The sequence below is a fragment of the Malus domestica genome, chromosome 07 (assembly GCF_042453785.1).
Source record: "Malus domestica chromosome 07, GDT2T_hap1".
Classification (NCBI taxonomy): domain Eukaryota; kingdom Viridiplantae; phylum Streptophyta; class Magnoliopsida; order Rosales; family Rosaceae; genus Malus; species Malus domestica.
This window is the reverse complement of record NC_091667.1, coordinates 4,296,633-4,318,284: the sequence shown is the minus strand read 5'-3', so window position 1 is coordinate 4,318,284 and position 21,652 is coordinate 4,296,633. Positions and strand designations below refer to the sequence as shown.

General features: G+C 38.5%; 1 protein-coding gene, 1 long non-coding RNA gene and 1 pseudogene across 2 annotated transcripts; 2 read left to right on the top strand and 1 right to left on the bottom strand.

The window, feature by feature from the left end:
* Window positions 1-856: 856 nt before the first annotated feature.
* LOC103420548 (lon protease homolog 1, mitochondrial-like) lies at window positions 857-7,834 on the bottom strand. Its single transcript, XM_017328131.3, has 21 exons — window positions 7,380-7,834; window positions 6,824-7,078; window positions 6,647-6,712; window positions 6,372-6,563; window positions 6,225-6,290; window positions 6,068-6,109; window positions 5,829-5,951; window positions 5,436-5,534; window positions 5,179-5,244; window positions 4,965-5,081; window positions 4,738-4,777; window positions 4,367-4,538; window positions 4,162-4,286; window positions 3,836-3,966; window positions 3,636-3,740; window positions 3,346-3,459; window positions 2,942-3,109; window positions 2,751-2,852; window positions 2,225-2,530; window positions 1,365-1,883; window positions 857-1,197 (listed from the first exon to the last, which is right to left on the bottom strand). The coding sequence occupies exons 1-21, from the start codon at window positions 7,692-7,694 to the stop codon at window positions 1,021-1,023; spliced, it is 3,300 nt and encodes a 1,099-aa protein (XP_017183620.2). The 5' UTR covers window positions 7,695-7,834; the 3' UTR covers window positions 857-1,020.
* Window positions 7,835-8,514: 680 nt separating this feature from the next.
* Window positions 8,515-10,255, top strand: LOC103420547 (protein ENHANCED DISEASE RESISTANCE 2-like; annotated as a pseudogene).
* Window positions 10,256-15,162: 4,907 nt separating this feature from the next.
* Window positions 15,163-18,695, top strand: LOC108173659 (uncharacterized). Its single transcript, XR_001790407.3, has 3 exons — window positions 15,163-15,597; window positions 15,701-16,900; window positions 18,269-18,695. It is a non-coding gene; the product is annotated as an uncharacterized lncRNA (long non-coding RNA).
* Window positions 18,696-21,652: the final 2,957 nt, after the last annotated feature.

Here is a 21,652-nt window from a genome sequence, read left to right as displayed (position 1 = left end):
ACAAAATCTTCCTCAAAATATGTAAATGAATTACCTTAGATGGAGGGATATTAGCATCATGGGACCGTGAGAAAACAAGAGTAGAATAAAACTCCCAAGTATTCCGGAATTGGAGAGAAAATGTTATTCAGAAATATTCTAGATTGGAAATTGGAAACCTTATCGTCTGAAAATAAAAAAATGGTTTTTAGGATATTCCAAACACTTGTATTAATTTTGAATTAATGTCGAAAAATTGAGATGAAAATTTCATTCTAATCGTTGTGAAACTCTCACCCGTAATGTGCACTAAATTGAAGTTCTACATTGAAAATTTGTGAGGAAGAACGGCTTATCTATACAGATAATTTCAAACATATCTCTAATTAGGATTTTAAAATAAACCAATTTAATTTAAAAAAAAATCTAAACTATTTTTTATTTCTTTAATTTTTTGAAATAAAAATTTGTTTTAAACAACAACTAACAGAGAGCACGCACTTTGTGTGTATGTGAACAATTTCTCTTAATAAGTGCATATTTTTTTAATACTACATAATTACTGTTTTGTCCTCCTTATGTAAATATTGTGTATCAAAAGTGAGAGTAAAATTGAAAAAATATGATTGTCATTATCTAAAAAAAGGGTAAAATAGGAAAAATAGGGATGTGATTGTTATTTTGTCAAAATGTATAAAATTACTATTTTACCCTTCTCATGTCAACATAAAAAAGTAAAGGCAAAATTGGAAAAAAGAATAAAAATTATAAAGAGAAGGCTAAAAAGATGAAGCTATCAAAATGCCTAAAATGCCCCTCTATTTTTTAATTTGTAAACAAAATGCAATTTAATTAAAAAGAGAAAAAACTGTAAAAATACAAAACAAAACTACCTCAGTACAGGAGTAGTTATTGACATATCTACTTTTAATTTCATTTTTTTCTTTTACACATGTAAATTTAATTTTTTAAACAATAAACCAAAATACAAAAGAGTAAATTGCCACACGCGTAACCATATGTTAAGAGGATAATTTTTTCCTACTTCGGGTCATCACTGAAAGCCAAATTGAATATCTGACTGTAGTGATCTACAAAGTGAACATCAAGACCTTGTTTTATATTAGGGGCAAGCTTGTCGAAATCCCTCCTGTTTGATGCAGGGAGTATGATGGTCTTCACTTCGCTTCTCCTTGCTGCTATCGTTTTCTCCTTAACCTAAATTGTTTACAATAACAAAATTTAATAACACAAAACACTGCAAAAAGACAAGCATGTTGATTGAAAATTCATCATGCGGAAACCAAAGTACGCCACCCTGAAGCATACAGAAAATAGAAGAAAATCCCGAAACTTGAATCATAAGAAAGAGTCGATTTACATACCCCGCCAATTGGGAGGATCCTCCCAGTTAGCGTTACTTCTCCTGTCATTGCCAGATCCCTCCTGATAGGTTTCTTCATGGCAACGGAGAGCATGGACGTGATCATGGTGCAACCAGCACTAGGACCATCCTTCGGCGTGGCCCCTGCAGGAACATGGAGATGAAGCTTGGAATTCGCAAAGAAAGTGCTATCAGGCTCTTTGTCGAGCAATATAGCTCTGGCAACAGTATGTGCAATTTGGGTACTTTCTTTCATAACACCTCCAAGTTGACCAGTGACATGAAGGGATCCCTTCCCCTCTGCTTCCTCAATCTGAGTGGTCTCTATATACAACGTACAACCACCCATGGCAGTCCAAGCAAGACCCATAACAACTCCAACCGGAGTCTGATCATAGATTCGTTCAGCATGGAAGACAGGTTTGCCAACAAAATGGTCCAAGTTCGATGAGTCAACCAAAACTTTCTCAACTGTTTTTGTTGTTTCACCCTCCTGAATTCTCTCAGTTTCTTTTGCATCCTGTAAATACAGCAATAATTATAGATGACATGAAATTATTGAACTGAAAGTATCTCCAGAGGAAAGAGATGAGCACCAAAAGGCAGTTTAAAAAGATTTCGTATTATGTGGAACTTGCACATCATCGGTAGTCTCTACGTATTATTCTTAAAATTAAATCATATAATTATTTTCCAAACTCTCTCAGCTTCGTCATAGAGATTGCTAACTACCGCTAAAAAAATAGCTAACTGCACAATAAGTTTATATCAGAGAAACAAACAGGAATCATATTCAACTGCATTCAAAACATTTCTTGTGCAGAGCAAGTCATTACCCAGAATTTATAACTTGTTACATACCTTTGAATCCAGGGGTTCATCAGTATCTGCAACTGCAGGTTCATCTGGTAGATCCGTCTGAATCGCGACTCCTTCTCCAGAGGTTTCAGGACTATGCTCATGACTGTTACCCTCTACCATCTCAGCTGCAATCTGGTTCTTACTAGCAACCACGCTATGATCCAACTTATCAACAGCTTCTGCTTGGGTTTCATCAGTATCTGCAATCTGAACATCAACACCTGCAGGCCCGTCTGGGGGAGATTGGATCTGACCAGAAACGACTGGTTCATCTGATGCTGCTTGTCTGACAAGTTGGAGAGCTATCTGCCACATTATAAAAGATAGCTTAACAAGGTTTAAGTAATACCATTGGTCGAGGAATTATATGATGGCTCAACAACGTCATAAATTTGTTCTGTTCAGAATAAGCTCCATGAACCTAAGAGAACTATGGGGAAACATTTCAAACACGTAGATATTCATGGTTCATTGTATGATAAGATGCAGTTTGCAATGATGATCAAGATATAGATAGTTTACAAACCTTGCGATAGATCTTTTCTATGTGCTTTTCAAGGTTCCTAACACCTGCTTCTCGGCAATAATTTTCAATAAGGGCAAGAAGAGCTGTATCTGTCACTTCAACCTGAGCATAATAATTTTAACATACATAAACGATGATTCAGATAAAATCTACAAACACGTCGGAACACATATAGAGACCGATACAAGTACCTGTTCGGGTTGAATGCCACATGCGTCACGTGTGGTCTTCTCCAAATAGTCTCTAGCAATTTGCATTTTCTCATCAGTGATATATCCAGTTATGTAAATGACCTCCATTCTATCCAAGAGAGGATTTGGTATCATCTCTACAACATTGGCTGTACATACAAACAGAACCTACAGCAAAAACTTCAAAAAATATGATTTCCAAGTACTAAACATAATGCATAAACTCATCTAGCACTGAGTATAGACAGTAAAAGAATTGGAAACCTAAAGCATCCTACATACTGTGAGGTTAAGCTTATACCAATTTTAACAATCAAAACACAGACACCAAATGCTTGAAATCGGTAATTTTATTACTGGAAATTGGTATTTTTCTCTTAATTAATAAAAATATCTGTACTAACCTTTGATAGGTCGATTGGAACGTCAAGATAATGGTCTAGAAAATTAGCATTTTGCTCAGGATCAAGAAGCTCCAACAAAGCACTTGCCGGATCACCAACATGGTCCCTTCCCAACTGAAACAAAACAACGCAAATTCGAAGATTAAAACTTAAAAGTAGTATGAAACTCAGAATTAATAATAAATAAGAAATTTAAATAACTACTCACTCTGAACTACAAGGGGAAAGAGACCTAGAAATAGGATTTGTCTAAAATACGATATGAAGCAAGCTGACCAATCATTTATTACCTTGTCAATCTCATCTATCAAAACTAAAGGGTTAGCTGTTCCCACATTTTTAAGGCATTGTACCATCTTTCCTGGCATACCACCAACGTAGGTTCGACGATGCCCCTGGATGTACATGTCAAATTTTAATGTCATAAGATTAGTTGCATGACGCACATCTCTTTATCAATATTTCACACTGAGGAGCTCTTCCCAAATACCTTAATTTCAGCAACATCAGATAACCCTCCCACAGAAAACCGAAAGAAGTTGCGGTTCAGGGCACGTGCAATTGAACGACCAATGCTGGTTTTGCCCACTCCAGGTGGGCCAGAGAGACAGATGATTTTTCCTGCGATATATACGCAAAATATCAGTAATCCTCATGTAATGAGAACTAGTACTTTGCAGCATTGGTTAAAACCATAGAATAACATATGTAAAATAAGAGCCAAGATCAGTGTCTGAGAAACAGGGGAACTCCATGATGTGTGGCAATGCCAACAAATCAAGATAGACAATTACAAAACTTGAAAACTATACTAACCTTGAGAGGTTCCTCTGAGTTTTCCAACGGCAATAAATTCTAAAATCCTTTCCTTTACATCAGTTAGTCCATAATGATCTTCATCGAGAATTTTTTGTGCCCGAAGAACATCAAAGTTCTCATCACTGCACTAGGAATAGACGTAGGTGTTCAATATATTTGAATCCCAAATATTGCCCCAATAAGGTTTTAAGTAGTGCAAAACCTGTATTTTCCCCAGGGAATTGAAGTCAACCAATCTAGGTAATTACGTGCCAAATTAAATGCACTTGAACCGGCCTCCAACTGGTGCAGTTTTGTAAGTTCTTCCTCTATAACTTGCAAAACATGAGGTGGGCAGTTTTCCCTGTTTGGTTCAAGCATCTCCCTAAACTTATCTGCAATCAAAAGATCAGAAAAGTGATGCAACAATTACCTTTGCTTACATGAAAAATCAGTACTTAGTTAGAATACCTAAAGTTTCCACAGAAATGCTTAGCGTCATACTCAGATAAGAACTAATGAGCAGAAAACGCACAGGTCGTAGTCATGATGTGTACAGATTGAAAAGTTGAAAATAAAAGATAAGAAACCAACCGGTAAGTGTTGTTTTATCATCTGTCTCTAAACCCAGTTCCTGCATTATGTCAAACAAAATAAATTACATAAAGGCCCAGGGTTGGGATAAAGAAACTGATACAAGATCCACCACAAAGTGAAAACTTATCCATTAACTTATAGTCAGTGGAGAATCCGTACTGAAAGTGCACGAAAAACTTACAAAATGGTGGAGAAAAATATCTCATAATGGTGGAGAAAAATACCCTTTTGATGTCTTTAAGCTGCTCACTCAACAAGTTATTCTCTTTGATTGCTTTTTTGATGGCTTTAAGATGCTCATCCAACGAGTTGTTCTCTTCAATTGCTTCTTCAATAGACTCCTAAGAATAACCCCATAAATGAAGGTACAAAACCCAATCAAACTATGACGGATAATAGAGTTCGTAAAACAAGAAATGGAAAATCAGCATTCCATACCTGAATCTTGCTGTTTTCTATGTCTTTCTTCACCAGTTCTAAAGTGAGCTTTAAACGTTTATGCACCTGAGCGATAACAGAAGTGTTATATAGCCTTTCGGAATATAAGCAACTTGCACGAAAAGGCTGGACGTGAAGATTTACATTTTCCACAACACTTGATCGTTGAAATGAATTATTTTTAAAAATAAGCAACGTAAAGAATGAGCTCTCTAATTACTATCCACCATACCGTATTTAAATTAAGTGATACTCACATCTAGCTCTTCAAGCACTTCTTGACTTTGCAATTTGTTTGCACCAGATATTGCAGCTCCAAAATCTGCAAACCTTGGAATATTAAGATCACGTATATCCTGAAAAATTCCAATAAAAAAATTAACATGAACAAATTCTAAATCCAAATGATTGTAAGACATCAACACACATAGATATTTATGTAAACCACTTTTTCTCACTAAGTCAATCATTTCCATAAACGACAAATTAATTTCTTCATCAACTCATTTATGAATAAGGGGAAAACCAAGAAGAAGGTCCAACAAATTCTTCAGAAGTTGCAGAAAAAAAAACTGGTAACGAAGCAAATAAGCGCACAAGAAGAAAAACCTTCGACAAATCCAAACATTATAAAAACGAAAGAAACAAACCTGAGTGTATGTCTTAACATGATCTAACCAATCTGAACAAGTCATGACATGATCTATAAAACATGATGTAAGCTCAAACGATGTTGCATCTATGACATGATCATCTTTGTTATATCGTTTATCCTGAAATATATAGCTCAGTCAGAAAAAGAAAGAAGGAAAAAAGAAACAAAATCTATCATATATGTGGAACCTCCTACAATTAATATATGATACGTGATTAAATAAAATAAACATGCCTTCAGATGGTCAACTTTTACAGTCAGGGGTTCTTCATCAACCTGTACGGAAACCGTAACATTCCTTTTAACAATATTTATCTCAAAAATAAAATAAAATACGATACTACATTGGAATTATGTGTTATTGTACAAAAATTTTGAGGCATCCACTCACCATCTCTGTAATTCGAAGCCGGCTATGGCCAATAAGGACTACTTGATCTCCTTGGATGCTTGAAATCTGATGTACGAAGATACAAGCAACTACAACATCAAAAACTGAAAGGAAGTTCTAATCGATCAATATCTGTGCATCGGATACCTGTGCAAGCGTCCCGACTTCATGTAGTCGACTAAACAACTCCTTCCCTTTCAATTCATGTATGTTTTTATCTGTCTCGGAACCTGATACCAAACTGGGATCGGTCCCCGGCTCAAGCTTGAGAAGGAAAGCACCGGCATATGGAGCTCGCCGCTTTCGGTTTTCTTGTAATGCTGCTAACAATTTGGGATCCTACATTAAAAACAACACGTTGTTTACTAAAGTGTGGACCGAAATGAAATTTGATTTGCATAGTAATCAATAATCTCATGTACCTTCACATAAATTGGCAAGTTAAACCCCGGAAACAGCGGTCTATGCCGCAATGGCAAAGCTAGAACCTGCCTCACAAATTGATAAGAAAAACAAGTTCGAACATTTTCTCACACACTACAACATTTTCTCGGAATCCAAACAGAACAAGTAAAACGAAAGTCTCAGAGCCCACTAACCGTAAGATAATCTTTGGGCCGGGGATTCGTGGACACAATGGCAGAGGAGGACTTGGAGTCGGCCTCGTTCCCTGCCGCCTTGAACTCAACTTCCCTCACTTGGTCAGACGCGTCGCCGGAGTTCGAACAAAAAAAAGCTCGGCGAGCCGAGGCAGGGCAGTTCTGCCGAGTCAATCCGGCGAGCGAGCCGAGAACTTGGAGAACCGGCGACGCCAACTCGGAGGCCGGACCGGGGCGGAGGCTGTGGACTCGGCCCTGAAGGCATGGCGAGGAAGAGGACAAAAGCTTCAGCATTTGATTGGTGCAGCGATCGGAACATCTTTTAGGAAATAATTTTATTAATTATTGATGTTTAATTATCTGCAAATAAGTAGTGGAACTCCTATTCTTAGGAAGCAGTTTGGATTGCCTACAAATTAGGATTATCTCGTTTATTTTAGAGTCCGTTGATCGCTGCTACTTTGTATTTGTGTTTGGTTGCTCAGAAAATTTAGATTTTATTTTCTTAAATTTTGCTACTTAATTTTGCGGTTTACGATTATTTAGCTGCAAATACCTGAACGAGAAAATTTAGCTTTTGCAGATGGACGGATGGCCGTTTAATAAGGTAGGGAGTGAGCGGCACAGCTCCAGCTCCAGAAGTGGAGTTGGAGGAGGAGGGATGTTTGAGTATTTTGGGTGGGTGTATCATCTGAGTACGAATAAGATAGGGCATGAATATTGTCACCTCCAGTTTCTTTTTCTCCGGGGAAAGTACGTCGAGATGTATAAGCGGGATCCCCATGAGAACCCCGGCATTAGACCCGTTCGGAGGGTTGCTGTTGGGCCTACTCCGATGGTGGAGGAGCTGGGGCGTCGAAAGGTTAATCATGGGGGGGTAAGGGTGGGGATATCTATGTTCTAAGGTTTACAATGATTTGGATGAAGCCAAAAAGGGAGAACTTGCTTGTGCGACAGGCGGGAGAAGCACAATTATGGATGGAGGTATTTGACCAAGCCAAGCAACACGCTGAGTATAAGCCTTGAAGAGGGGCTAGCGCAAGAAACAAACTGAACACGGAAGAGGAGATAGATCTTGAAGGTCATCGACCTAGAGTATGCACTATGCACGTGGATTGAAAGGGCTTATAAAAATTGTGCAAGGCCCAGAGACGCTCTTGCGTCAATCCTCCTGATTGGGTGCGGATGTTAGCACAGAGGGGTACTTTCAAACAGGTTTTGAAGATGCAGTTGAGGCGTATGTATGGAAATGTCTGTGAACAGTCAATGGTGTTCGAATATTTCAAGATGTTGCTAACGCAGATGGGAAAAGGCGTTATTGTCAACTCTGTTGGCGTTATTGAAGCAAGTGCAGATACTGCTTTTGAAGTGATTTTAAACCTCGACCGACATCAGAGATATGAGTGGGATATGCTGACATCTAACTTAGAGCTGTTAGATTCTAATGATGGATACCATGATGTTGTCCATGCGACTTTTGATCCTATGTATCTTTCTCGGTGGCATTCCAAGAATGATTTTCTCTTCTCTAGGCGATTGTTCCCCTGACAAGATGGAACGTACACCATCTTGCAATTTCCGGCCGTCCATAAGAAAAAGCCTCAGAAATCTGGATATCATCATACAAAAATAAATCCATCTAGTTGGGAGATTAGAGATCTGAAAACATCCATGGGTTCAAATACTCCACGATGTCTTGTGACACAAACGGTGGAGATGCGTTCTGTGGGCTGGTGGAAATGGGAGAAAAATCACTTCTCGAAGTTCGAAAAGTGTACCTTATGCGTTGTTATGCAACTTCTGCAGGCTCTTCATCTTTTAATGAAGAGAGTGACAGTGATGAACTTGATAATAATGAAGCAAAGGTGAGACTGAGGAATGTTGCGTGGGCCATCACTAGCTTAGCTTTGAAGCGAGCTCAAGCTGCAGATGCTAATAAAAAATTGGATTCCGAAGTGGCTGCAATCATTATTGATCCAAGCTAGTTCCATGGTTCCTTGACCAAAGGGAAAGATGATGCCGTAACGAACTGTTGGACATCTCTCCAAGTGGTAAGGGAGTTATGATCAGAGGAAGAACTACCTCGAGGACAATTCTAAGGTAATGAGAGGAGATTCCCTTCGCAAGCTCGTAGTGTTGTGCTAGGATAGCACCAAACCAATTGGAACCAACTCAAGCTAACCCACAGGAAATATATTAAGATGAAATGCAAGAACAAAATATAAAAGACACCAAGATTTTAAAGAGGTTCCTCAACAGTCAGTGTAACTGAAGTACGTCCTTGGAGAAGTAGGAGCTCACCCAATAATCCACTATCAACCAAATGGGAGTTTACAAAGTGTTGGCAATCTCACAACCCAAAAACCCAATACATCAAATAGCTCTCTCACACCAAAGAAACAAATAGAGAGAAATATAATGAATAATTTCTTCTCTATACAAAGCTCAAAGCTATTACAACAAATAACACTTCGATGGAGTGAGAACTAGACAATGAGAGGGCACACTTTCTTCTTCTCTCCAAAATGGAGCTACTGAAAAAACCAATATGTGCTCTCTATTTTTCTGCTACTATGTAGCTGCCTTGCTCTCTCAAAGATGGGCTACTAAAACAAGTGGTGCTGTCCTCCTTCTCTCACATTCGGCTGCACACCTTCATTCATCATAAAGCACCCAAAAACAAAACCAATAATAAGGCTACTTGCTAGCCTTTACCTTTTTTTCTACAAACATAACCCTTTTTATCTTTTCAACAAACATAATAATGTTGTCTACCTCATTTTGTTTATTTTATTTAGCCGAAAGTTGTTTTGTCATTTGGCCATAATTCAACACATAGCCGTAGATTGGTTCGAAGTTAATAAAAGCATAGATAGATTCGCACTGTATCCCAGGTGCCTTGTCCGGCCACAAGGCGGAAAGAAGCTTCCATTTGTACTAGTCTTTAATCTCCAGGTTCCATCTAAACCAAATTATAGTTTGGTATTTTACTATGCCGCTGACAGACCACCGAATCCAAATTCTGTTTTTTTTTTTAAAGTTTGTGGATGGGAGTTTAAAGTTAATTCCAAGTATTGCTGAAGGATATTGGATGGTCAAGCTTGGAACAAAAGGTTGCTTACTGGGGAAGCTGTATCCTGCAAATATCTCAGGCAAGACAATTTCCTAGAGATTGATGTAGATATTGGATCATCATCCGTGGCGAGTTTCATTGGACTTGTCCTCGGATACGTCATGAGCATAGTGGTTAACCTTGCAATTTTGATAGAGGCAAAGGAGCAAGCAGAGTTGCCTGAGTACATTATAGGGAATGTTCGACTAAATCATTTGAAACGTGACTCTGCTGTTCTTTTCGAGCTTTAAGGTTGTGTCAACATTCGTTAATTAGTATTTCCACCTTTGTCGGAGCTATTGGTTCAACATGACTTTTGTTTTCCAGTTTACAGTATACTAAAATAAAATGTGTAACTGAGTAATCTGACATGCAATTGAAAGTAATAGAAAGATGGAAAGCCATTTGTTTTTCTTCCACTTGACTCTATATTCAAAATACCGTACCCTCACTGTATTGCATAACACATTAGTATCGAACCATGAATTGGTAGTTGTTTTGTTTGCTGAAAGGACCTGCAGCTATCTTTCTAGTGGAGTTGGTTTTAGCTTCCAAAGATTTCGTTCATCCTATTATAGTTAGAAGAGACGAAGCGTGTAGATAAATGAGGGAAGATTTGGCTTTAGGGAATACTAGCAAAGAAGCCCGCACTCCTCTAGGGTTTGAAACCGTAACCAAAATTTAACACACTCATTTCTAAATTATTCAAAAATAAATGAAAGCAACTGAATCACATGATATTTTATCATCCACAAAGGAATGAAAATGTTTTTGTCTGATTTTTCAAATTTTGAGATGTATCAGGTATCAATTGTTGTTTGTGTCTTTGTGCTTCTCATTGTGAGTTCTTTTTGCTTATTACTTTGAATTTTCGTAGTTCGAAATTTGCAATGATCAACAAAAATGGGATATGCCTATGTGATTTGGTATGAACTAATGAATGGTTTGCAATTAATTAATTTCATTCTGATGTATAATCATTTGTATTAGTTTCATAATTTGGAATCAGGAATAACAGTTAAACTGGGCCTTGAATTACATCATCAACCAATACTTTTTCCTTTTGCTTTCTGTGAATATTTTGGTTGCTTGTTGCAAATGAATGGATTTGGAACTTTGAACTAACAAATTAAGCAATTCAAGCAGATTATATACCCTTAAAAGGTTTAAGAGTAGATATAAAATTACTTAATATTAAATCAAAATAAATAGATGTAGCTATGTATATTTTCAGCAATTTCAGACCTTCACTCCCATCATAGGACTTAAATCACATTTAAAAATAAAAAGTACAAAAAGACAGTTGTACTTTTAGCTTCGTTTACAAAAAAACTCCGTATACAACTATGTATTTCACACAAATTTGTGTAAAAGGACTTGCCTCGGGGATGAAGTACTCCATCCTCTTACACACACCTATGCCAAAATCTCTCTCAGGTAACTTTTTCAACCTGTAGAAGCCAATATACGAAGGAAATCATTCAATGCAATTGTATTAACCTTATTTGAAGGATATGAAAATGATTTTTTTTTCACTAATAATACAATATGTACAATCATTACCCAATTCCAGAATCCATTTCAACTCCCAAAATTACACAAAGTTTACTAAAATTTCAAGCAAAGATAACGAACCAAGATTCACAATTCACTTCAATTCTCAAACATGCTCACAGATGAATGAAACAACAAAGAACCAGCGAAATTTTGTGTAACTTAGAGGAAAAATTCTCATCTTGACGACGAGCATTTGGCCTCTGAACATCAAAACAACACCCATTTGGTGGAGAATTCTGAAGGTGTCAGGAACGGGAGCCACGTGAGAGAACTGGATGCCCAGAGCAATTTTTATCCAGAGAACAGTTCAACATTTTTATCCGTTCGTTCTTTTGAGTTTTTGGCATCAATTTGTAGCAGAGCGAGAAGTGGTGGAGAGGAGGCAACGAAATGACGCGAAAAGAAGAGGTATGTGTGGATCAAAGGGTGTGGCAGCATCCAGACTTGGGAACTGTAAAGCATGTGGATGAAAGGGTGTAAAAAAAGGAGTAGGATTCTCACCCTTTTTTTTTCCTCCCCTTCCCTCCCCTCCTATTTGAACGGTCATGGTTAAACCATATCAATATCTTATATTAATTTTTTTTTATGGAAAGAGAAAGACAAAATAGAGAATATGAGAGGAGGGGATGGAAAGATGATGGAAAGAGAAGAGGAGAGAATCCTAGTCTGTAAAAAAAGCATCCCAACGTGTGGATGAAGAGACAGGGGTATTATCGGAATTTTACTATCTTGTCAAATTAAGTGGGCAATAAGAGCTACAAAAAGAAGGAGCATTTCCATCTTTACACTGTGCTTATGAACAATGTTTTTTTGCCATAGCGCTTTAGTATATATAATTTTAACAGATGGTAGATACCTAGTTTCTGTAGGGATGATTTAACAACTAATAATTCAATTGCACATTTATTTCTTGTTAGATGGACAAATATATAGGTTTTATAGTACTATGCCTCTGTTCTGGGTCAACACATGATGTCAGAAAGTACATGTTTCACTATTATGCCTCGCTTTTGAAACATACCAAAAACAGACCAACGGTTCAGTAGTATAGTAGTTTTTTTCATTTTATTTTATGACTGCATCTAACCCTTAAATTAGGTTAGACTGCTTCCGTATCCTACGACGAGATCAAGTCATTGAACTAGGCAAATGAATAGACAAATACCTAGTCAAGTTTGATGTAGCTATTTAGGGATTCAAACCACTACATATGAGAATTGTCTATTCATGATCGTCTATCGGATGGAAAGACTGAACGAGGGCCACGTCACAGCGTTGTGTAAATCGTTTTCCCGATGCTATTGTAACTTTGTGAAACTGTATGTAGTAAATAAAAATAGGTGAATGATTTTGTATATGCCGCCAGGCAGAGGGAATCCCGTCTCGCTTTTGGACGCTTTTGGATGCTGCCCTGTGTAGTGTCTTCTCTAATGGGAAGTCCAGCTTAAATTTCTGGGTTCCGAAATGAGGTAGAAGAAGATAGTCACCACTCAGTGGGTAATACTATGTTGGAAAATACTAGAGATTTTAATTTGTGGTGGATATACATTTTCAGTCAATCAACAACAACTGTGTATGGAAGTCTATGGCAACTGGATCTTGGACAAAGTGTATGGTTTGAGATATAAGGGCTTGATGGACTTGGGTTTAGTGTTCTTTCATGATCCCACTTTGCTTGAACTTGTATCCCTATTAATGCATCAACCTTTTATAGGAATTGGAAACGTAGGTTTAAGTGAGAAGTCAACTTCTGTGGATGGTGAGTTTTTTTTTTTTGACCTTACGCCGTGATTTCAAGGGTAACACTCATCTCGGCCATTGTCGTACAGGATCACTTGCATGTGGATGGTGAGTTTGATATTAATTTTTTATGAATGTTACCACAATGGATTGAAACTGCCATTATAAGCGGGATGAATGAAACCGCCATTTCAATTCATAAAAAATTAATATCAAACTCACCATCCACAGGCAAGTGATCCTGTACCACAATGGCCGAGATGAGTGTTACTCTTGAAACCACGGCGTGAGGTCAAAAAAAAAAAAAAAAAAAAAAACTCACCATCCACACAAGTTGACTTCTCACTTAGGAAACCCACGTTTCCAATTCCTATATAAGGTTGATGCATTAATAGGGATACAAGTTCATGCAAAGTGGGATCATGAAAGAACACTATAAACCCAAGTCCATCAAGCCCTTATATCTCAACCCATACACTTTGTCCAAGATCCAGTTGCCATAGACTTCCAGACACAGTTGTTGATGATTGACTGAAAATGTATATCCACCACAAATTAAAATCTCTAGTATTTTCCAACATAGTATTACCCACTGAGTGGTGGTGACTATCTTCTTCTACCTCATTTCGGAACCCAGAAATTTAAGCTGGACTTCCCATTAGAGAAGACACTACACAGGGCAGCATCCAAAAGCGAGACGGGATTCCCTCTGCCTGGCGGCATATACAAAATCACCATCCACTGGCTTTATTATAAGATGGATGGTGAGTTTGATATTAATTTTTTATGAATTGAATTGAGTGATTTAAAGGATTGAAATGGCGGTTTCATTTCTTGGGCTTTTGAGTTTGTTAACGGTGAGGTTCACCAGTGTGCAACAGCACATCCCGCTTATAATAAAGCCATACTTTCATTATAACCTTTTATGAAAACTTCTCCCTCATAAGACTAAAGAGCAAGTTCACCCATAGTTCTTTGCCATGGCTAGATCCCAAATCCAATCCAACATTCACCTACACCCGTTTCTTCAAGCCATGGCTCATGGAGTCTTGGCGGTAGCCATGCCGATTCTAGACCCAAGTCTTGATCCATGGAAGTTCCTATTCACGATGGATGGAGAGTAGCATAACGATAACAACCTAGCTATTCTAAATTAATCTCATCCGTTAAATAATTAGTGAATAATAATTGTCATAGCAGTTACTCTTAACAATGGGTGAAAAGTGTTGAAAGAAAAGCCAAAATAATTTATTATGTATGTAAATAGTAACTTCCACAAGTCCACTACTAGACTCAAATTCACCAAAAAAGTGAAAATGCTTTCGGAGATGGGGCAAACAGGTAAGACTTTGCCCCTTGCATAACTGCATTGTTTGCATTATTTTGAATCAGCAACAGGAAAGGAAGGGCCATGCTGTATAGGTGTAAGCTCCCGTGACAATGTGACATGTTCAATAGGAAAGTAGAAAAAGGAAGGCAGGCCTGCAATTCCTGCATAAGCTGTTGGTAATTTCATTTTCATTTTGTTTTTACCTTTGCACAGCTAATTAATGTCTTTTTTTAAGGAGAAATTCTCTCTTCCAACCAATACACAGCACTAATAGTGTCATCAGTCTAATGAATGTATACCACATGTTCAAAATTACACTAACAATTCAATAGATGTTCAACATGTGGGGCCATCGCGTCACTAGTAATATAAGGGTGCGTTTGTTGCACCGGACTATCTCGGACTGGACTAGCTTTAAGGACTAAGTTGGACTGGGTTAGACTAGACTAAGCTGGACTGTCTTAGTGAAACGTTTGATGCAGTGTCGGACTAAACAACAGGATAACAACAAATTCTAATATTATATTTTTTATTTATATTTTATTAATATTTTATATTATTTAATACATATTTAGTAATATTTTATTACTTCCACTGTCTATTTGCTTTTTCATTCTGAAACCACCCATCTTCATTTCTTCCTAATTTTGCTCCGACCCTCTCCCTCTCTTCGTCTTTTTCTTTTCCTTTCCACTCTCTCCTCCCTCAAAACAGCGTCATTCATCACACCCCCTTTTGTTCTCTTTTTTTTTTCCCTTTCCTTTTCTTTGCTGTTGTGATTCCTCTAAAGACCAAGGCGAACGCTAAGCCGAAGGAGGATGACGACGAGCCCGAAGAAGGAGAGATCGTCGGCAACCAAGACTCGGCGTCGTCGAAGCCTTCGAAGGGAATTGCGCCTCAGTCTCACGCCCTGGAGCACTCCTGGACCTTCTGGTTCAATAGCCCTGCCGCAAAGTCCGCCAAGTCCAAGCAGGAGGATTGGGGCAGCTCCATCGGCCCGATCTACACCTTCATTACCGTCGAGGAGTTCTGGAGGTTAATTTCTTTCATTTCATGTGGCTTTGGGTTTAATTTTGTTTGGTTGGTAGGAAAACTGAGAAAAGATTGAATTTTTGCATTTGTTATGTGCTTGCTGTAGTTTGTGATAGAACAAATTTGGCCATTTTTTGGTGGTGGAAGAACCCTCGCAGGGAGGAGGAAGAAGCCCAGAACTCACAGAAGGGCTCTCAGGGAGGAGGAAGAAGCTGGTCTTAGCAAGTCCCATGGTTTGGGGAGTGCCTCGCTAAGAACCTTTAAGGAGGCCTCTAGTCCACACGAGTCCCCTTTAGTCCCATTTAACTTAGTCCCATCACCTATCAAACATGGGACTGTAGTCCAGTCCAGTCCACTCCCTCCTAAGGAGGTGAAACTCACCCTATAAATAGAACTAACTAAACTATTCAGTGTGGCGTCAGTAATACATGTATTTTAGCGGTTAAATTTAGTTTTTTTATAATTGTTTAAATTTTTTTTTATTCAATCTCGGTTATTCATAAACTCTAAGAAAATAAATTCTCTCTGTTTGGTTTGATTTTTAGGTAATTCTCTCTGAAACCCTAAAAACTAAACCCCAAACGGATTTTTCTATGGACTTTTGTCCATCTTGTTTTGGCACTTGTGAGTCTAGTCAAATATCAATGAAACCTCAACAGCTCACCACTGAAAGGTGAAAACATTTAGGAGAGAAGAAACAGGAAAACAGAAGAATCAAACAAAACCAGGTAGGGTTTGAAATCATGGAAATGACAAAAACTCCCGTCGCAGACAAACACATGCCATAAAGGTTTCTGCTTTCCACAGTTCTTTTTCTATTTGCAACTTTTCTCGATTTTTATAATTTGAGTATCAGATCGATTTTTTTTAATTGATGAGAACCAACTATCTAGTACCAAACATATTAACAAAGAAAAAACATAATTAATATATATCTGTTGCAGTCCTATTAGATTAAAAATATGGTTGTGTAAATTCTAGTGTATCTATGAGTATTTTGTATATATTCCATTTAGTAGTTTAATTCCTATAGAGTTGTAATCATAATAGGATAAGTATTTAACCTTCCCTACTACTATAAATAAAGGCATAAGGTTGTGATACAACACACACCTCAGAATTACATCTCTCTCTTTTCTCTCTGTTGCCGCCGGCCTCTCTCCCTTTCTGTCCTTTTTACAGTTCAGTCAAATAGACCTACAACAAGTTATCAGCATGCTCTTGCTAGAAGCTAAGGAACTGAAAGATCGTGGAGGAGGCTTACTTCTACAACATCAAAGGCTTTTAATTATTTTCTACCAATCAGGTTCTTCTAAAATAAATTAAGATATTTAAAAAAACCTTGAAGCATGAAAACATTCCCCATGATGCATGAACCCCTTATATTTATATTTTCCTTCCAATTATATATATTGTATATGTTCATATATTTTGTCAATATATATACTTGTTCATGCGTTACGCATTTATGCTATGTGGAATTTGTGAGTCAAAGTATTGAAATTAATTTAGAAGCAATTAGGGTTTTTAACCCTAGAATTATAAAAAAAAAAAAAGAAAAAAAGAAGGGATTATGCAGCACCGCTGCCGCACCACCGTGGCACCATCGTGGCACCACTGCGTTGGCCTGCAGCCTAGCCACGTGGGGAACAATGTTGTTTTCGACACCCTGGACCAAGCACAACAATCCTTTGGGCTTGCTACCATTAACCCACAACTAGGCTTTAGCCTGGGTTGAATTGCATACGAGCCTGAAGCCCCAATCTATAACCAAGCCCAATCAAGAATAACCCGAAGCTATGCTGGGCTTGTCCTTAATCAGGCTTGAAGCCTCGGCCCACTCCAGTATGCCAGAAGCTTGTTGGGCTTTGCCTTTGCCACGGCTCACGACTCCATAAGCTAGCTCATACAGCTGGGCTTGTCCTTACGGCCCAATGACCTAAAACCCAACTTTGGCTAGGCTTCCTTGCACCACCCGCAAGCTAGCCTTGCCCCGTGAACTAGTCTCAGCCCACATCGCCAGCTTTGCTGCTGGGCTTCCCAGACACTTTGCCTGCAACCATGTTTGGGCTGCTCCACAGACACTTGAGGCCCATATGCCCTTTTAGGGCTTTGCCTTACTCACGACACCCATACCCATCGCAATTGGGCTATGGATTTTCAAATCTAATGCTATCTTTTGGCATTCTTTATAATTTAAACTCGAATGTTATAATTATTTTTGCTTCTACGATCGACACATAATGGTCCCGATCTATTAAATTAATTAAAGTGGCCAGTAGTCCACTAATCTAACAATTAATCCAAAATTATTGGCCTGAAGCTCACTTTTTGGCAATTAACGATTCAATAAATTATTTCATTTCTTTGAACGGTTGACTTTCTTTCGTAGTCCCGAAGTACTCACACTTAGGTTCCTGAAACAATCCACAAATCCACTACACTTTATTGTATATTGTATTTTGTGTTCTTGTAGGTACCCTTATATATGAACTGAATGTTCATAACTAAATCGAACCTGTAGTTTCAAATTTAGTGCCTTTGAAACCTGAAGTTTTCATTCAAAACTTACCATATAAAACCAATACATGTCTATAGAACCTGAATGTTATATGATGTATGTTTATGGCTTTCCATATGACTAACCATGTTTTGTTGTATCCTCTGTTTTAAGGACATGTCGAACTTGAACAAGCTTGATTTCATCGCTCTGGAAGTCTCTGGAAGAAACTACCTAAAGTGGGTTCACGATGTGCTCCATCTTACTGCAAAGAGTCTTAGAGCTACTATCGAGGAACCAATCGACAATGCACCCATCGACGAAGCTCAGAAAGCTAATGCTATGATTTTCATCTACAGACACATCCATGATGCACTGCAGACTGAGTACTTCACAGATGAGGATCCACGTACCCTCTAGCTCGCTCTGGCCGATCGCTTTGATCACTAGAAAGACATTTACTTGCCTGAAGTAAGACACGACTAGCAGCATCTACACTTGCAAGGCTTTAAGTCTATAAATGAATACAACTCTAAAATTTGTAGAATCTGAGCACTACTTAAGTCATGGAGAAGACCTACTTGACTTTCAATGCCACCAATATTGTCCTGCAACAACAATCTAGGGTACAGAAGTCACCAAATTTTCAGATTTGATAGCTATTTTACTTATCACTGAAAAGCAGAACCAACTTTTGATAAAGAATCATCAAGCTCGACCTACTGGTTCGAACGCTGCGTCTAAAACCCATGCGACCAATTCTAACAGCCACAATCGACGAAAATCTCGTCGTGGCAGTGGAAAATGGCGGCAAGGCCCACCATGGGCCCAAGGTCAACAAAAAAGAGGCCATCCAAGGGAGGAAATTTGACCCAGAAGTGCCAACCCTTTGCCCTTAAGGCCTCAAACTTCAAAAACAAGGGAAAGGCTACCATTCAATTGGCTTCCACTGAACTAGACATGTGTTATCGCTGTGGATCAAATGATCATTGGTCACACGTATGCCGAGCTAGCCCGAGACTATTGCCAAGTATCATTCCCGTCATAAGTTTAACTTTACGCTTGTAGAACTTCCTAAAGATATTACTACAACTCTGAAGGTTTCAGATTTTCAGGAGGCATTCGCTCCTATGGAAGAATAAAGTTTTATTTTTCTAAGACATGTTAGGGTGTTTTATACCCTTAGTGGCCGAACCCACTAGGAGTGGCCGAACCCCCCCCCCCCCTAAATTTTTAGGTTTATGGTTTAATTTTCGAACAATTTTTCTAAGTCCTTGGAATTATTTGTTTGGTTTTGGTTTGTTTTGAATTATGGATAATTATTTAATGGAAAATATTTCTTGAATTGATTAATTAAATGAATGGAATTATATTTATGCCTGTAACCGATTCAATTAATTTATTTCTAGGTATGACTAGTGGGGAATTTAGTTGTCTGGCTGATAGTGCCACCACGCTCACCATATTGTGAGAAACACTATTTTACTAACTTCGTACCTAAAAATGCACTTCTGACAACCCTATCAGACCCATCCAACCTGATAGAAGGATATGGGAAGGCTCATATAATGTTGTCCAATGGTACTAAATTAACCATTAAAGAGGCAATCTATTTTCCACATCCCGGAAGAACGTTACTAATTTTTAGAGATATTCGAGATAATCAATATCATGTTGGAACCATTGAATAGAATGGTTCTGAATTTCTTTGTATCACTTCTTACGAATATGGCCAGAAGCGTATTCACGAGAAGCTGGAACGTCTCCCGAGTGGATTGTACATAACAACCATTCGCGCTATTAAGACCCATTACGCGGCTGGCCCTATAGCCGAATTCCAGACCACTTTGCTGCTTTGGCATGATCGAATGGGACACCCCAGACGAGATATGATGCGCTGTATCCTCAAAGCATCATATGGGCATCACTTGAAATCTTAGCTCGACCATCTGCTTTGCAAAGCATGTTCCCTGAGGAAGTTGAACATTTAACCCTCACTTACAAAGATTATTCACAACCCCCTTAAGTTTCTTCAGAGGATTAAAGGGGATATTTGTGGACCTATCCAACTAACATGTGGACCATTTAGATACTTAATGGTGTTAGTTGATGCATCGACGCGATGGTCACATGTCAATTTATTGTCCATACGCAATGCTGCATTTGTGAAACTCCTAGGACAAATTATTAAGCTTAGGGATCACTATCCAGATTATCCGATCAAGTGAATTCGTCTGGATAATGCTGGAGAGTTTACATCACATACCTTTGACGATTATTGCATGTCTGGTAGGATTGAAGTTGAACATCCTATACCCCATGTTCACACCCAAAACGGCCTGGTAGAAGCTTTCATAAAGCGTTTTCAAACGATAGCTTGAACTTTGGTTATGCGAACCAATTTGCTGGTATCTTCCTGGGGTCGTGCAAAATTGTACGTAGCTATGTTGGTCCCCTAAGGCCCACAATTACCCAACCTTATGTACCATTACAGTTGGTTATTAGATATGAGCCTAACATCTCACATTTATATGTGTTTGGGTGTGCAGCCTATGTGCCAATAGCGTGCCATTACGTACCAAAATAGGTCCTTAGAGAAAAATGATAATCTATATGGGTTATGATTCACCATCCATTATTCGCTACTTAGAGCCCTTGACAAGAGATCTCTTTACCGCATGTTTTGCAGATTGTCACTTCGATGAGACAGTCTTCCTGTCGTTAGGGGGAGATAACATCACTAATGTTCATGTAGAACATCGTGAATTGTCATGGAATACTCCCACTATGTCTCATTTAGATCCCCACACCCTTCAGCTTAAAATTGAAGTGTGACATATTCTAGATCTTCAAAGCATTGCTTAAAGCAAGCTTGATGATTTTACTTAACGTATGCCGTAACACTATCGTGGAAGGCTGGACCATCTAGGGTAGGGCGACTGTACCTCCCACACCACAAGGTACACTAGCGACTAGTCAATCACCTGCTCCAACCCTGAAGCGTGGCAGGCCTCCTGGTTCAAAGGATTCACGACCCCAGAATAGGAAAACGACACAAACTAGTGACCCAGTCTGAATCCGACCAGTTCTTACTCATTTGTTCCAACACATGAGGTTATTTTAGATTACGGTGATATTTTACATGAGACATACCGCCCTTCTGAAAATCACGAGATTTCGTTCCATTACGCAGTATTGGATGAGGTTTAGAATCAGAATAAGATGATTGTCGATGATACATTCGCGTATACCATTGCTTCCGACATTATGCTTAGAGATGATATTGAACCACGTTTCGTTGATGAATGTCAACGTAGAATGGATTGGTCAAACTGGAAACAAGCAATCCAGGTCGAACTTGATTTGTTCGCCAAATGTAAAGTGTTTAGGCCTATAGCTCCTACTCCAACACATGTGAAGCCTATGGGCTTTCGTGAGGAAACGTAATGAGAAGAATGAAATAATGAGATACAAAGCATGCCTCGTAGTGCAATGTTTCTCTCAACACCCTGGGATTGATTACAATGAGACATATTCCTCAGTATGGACGCCATAACA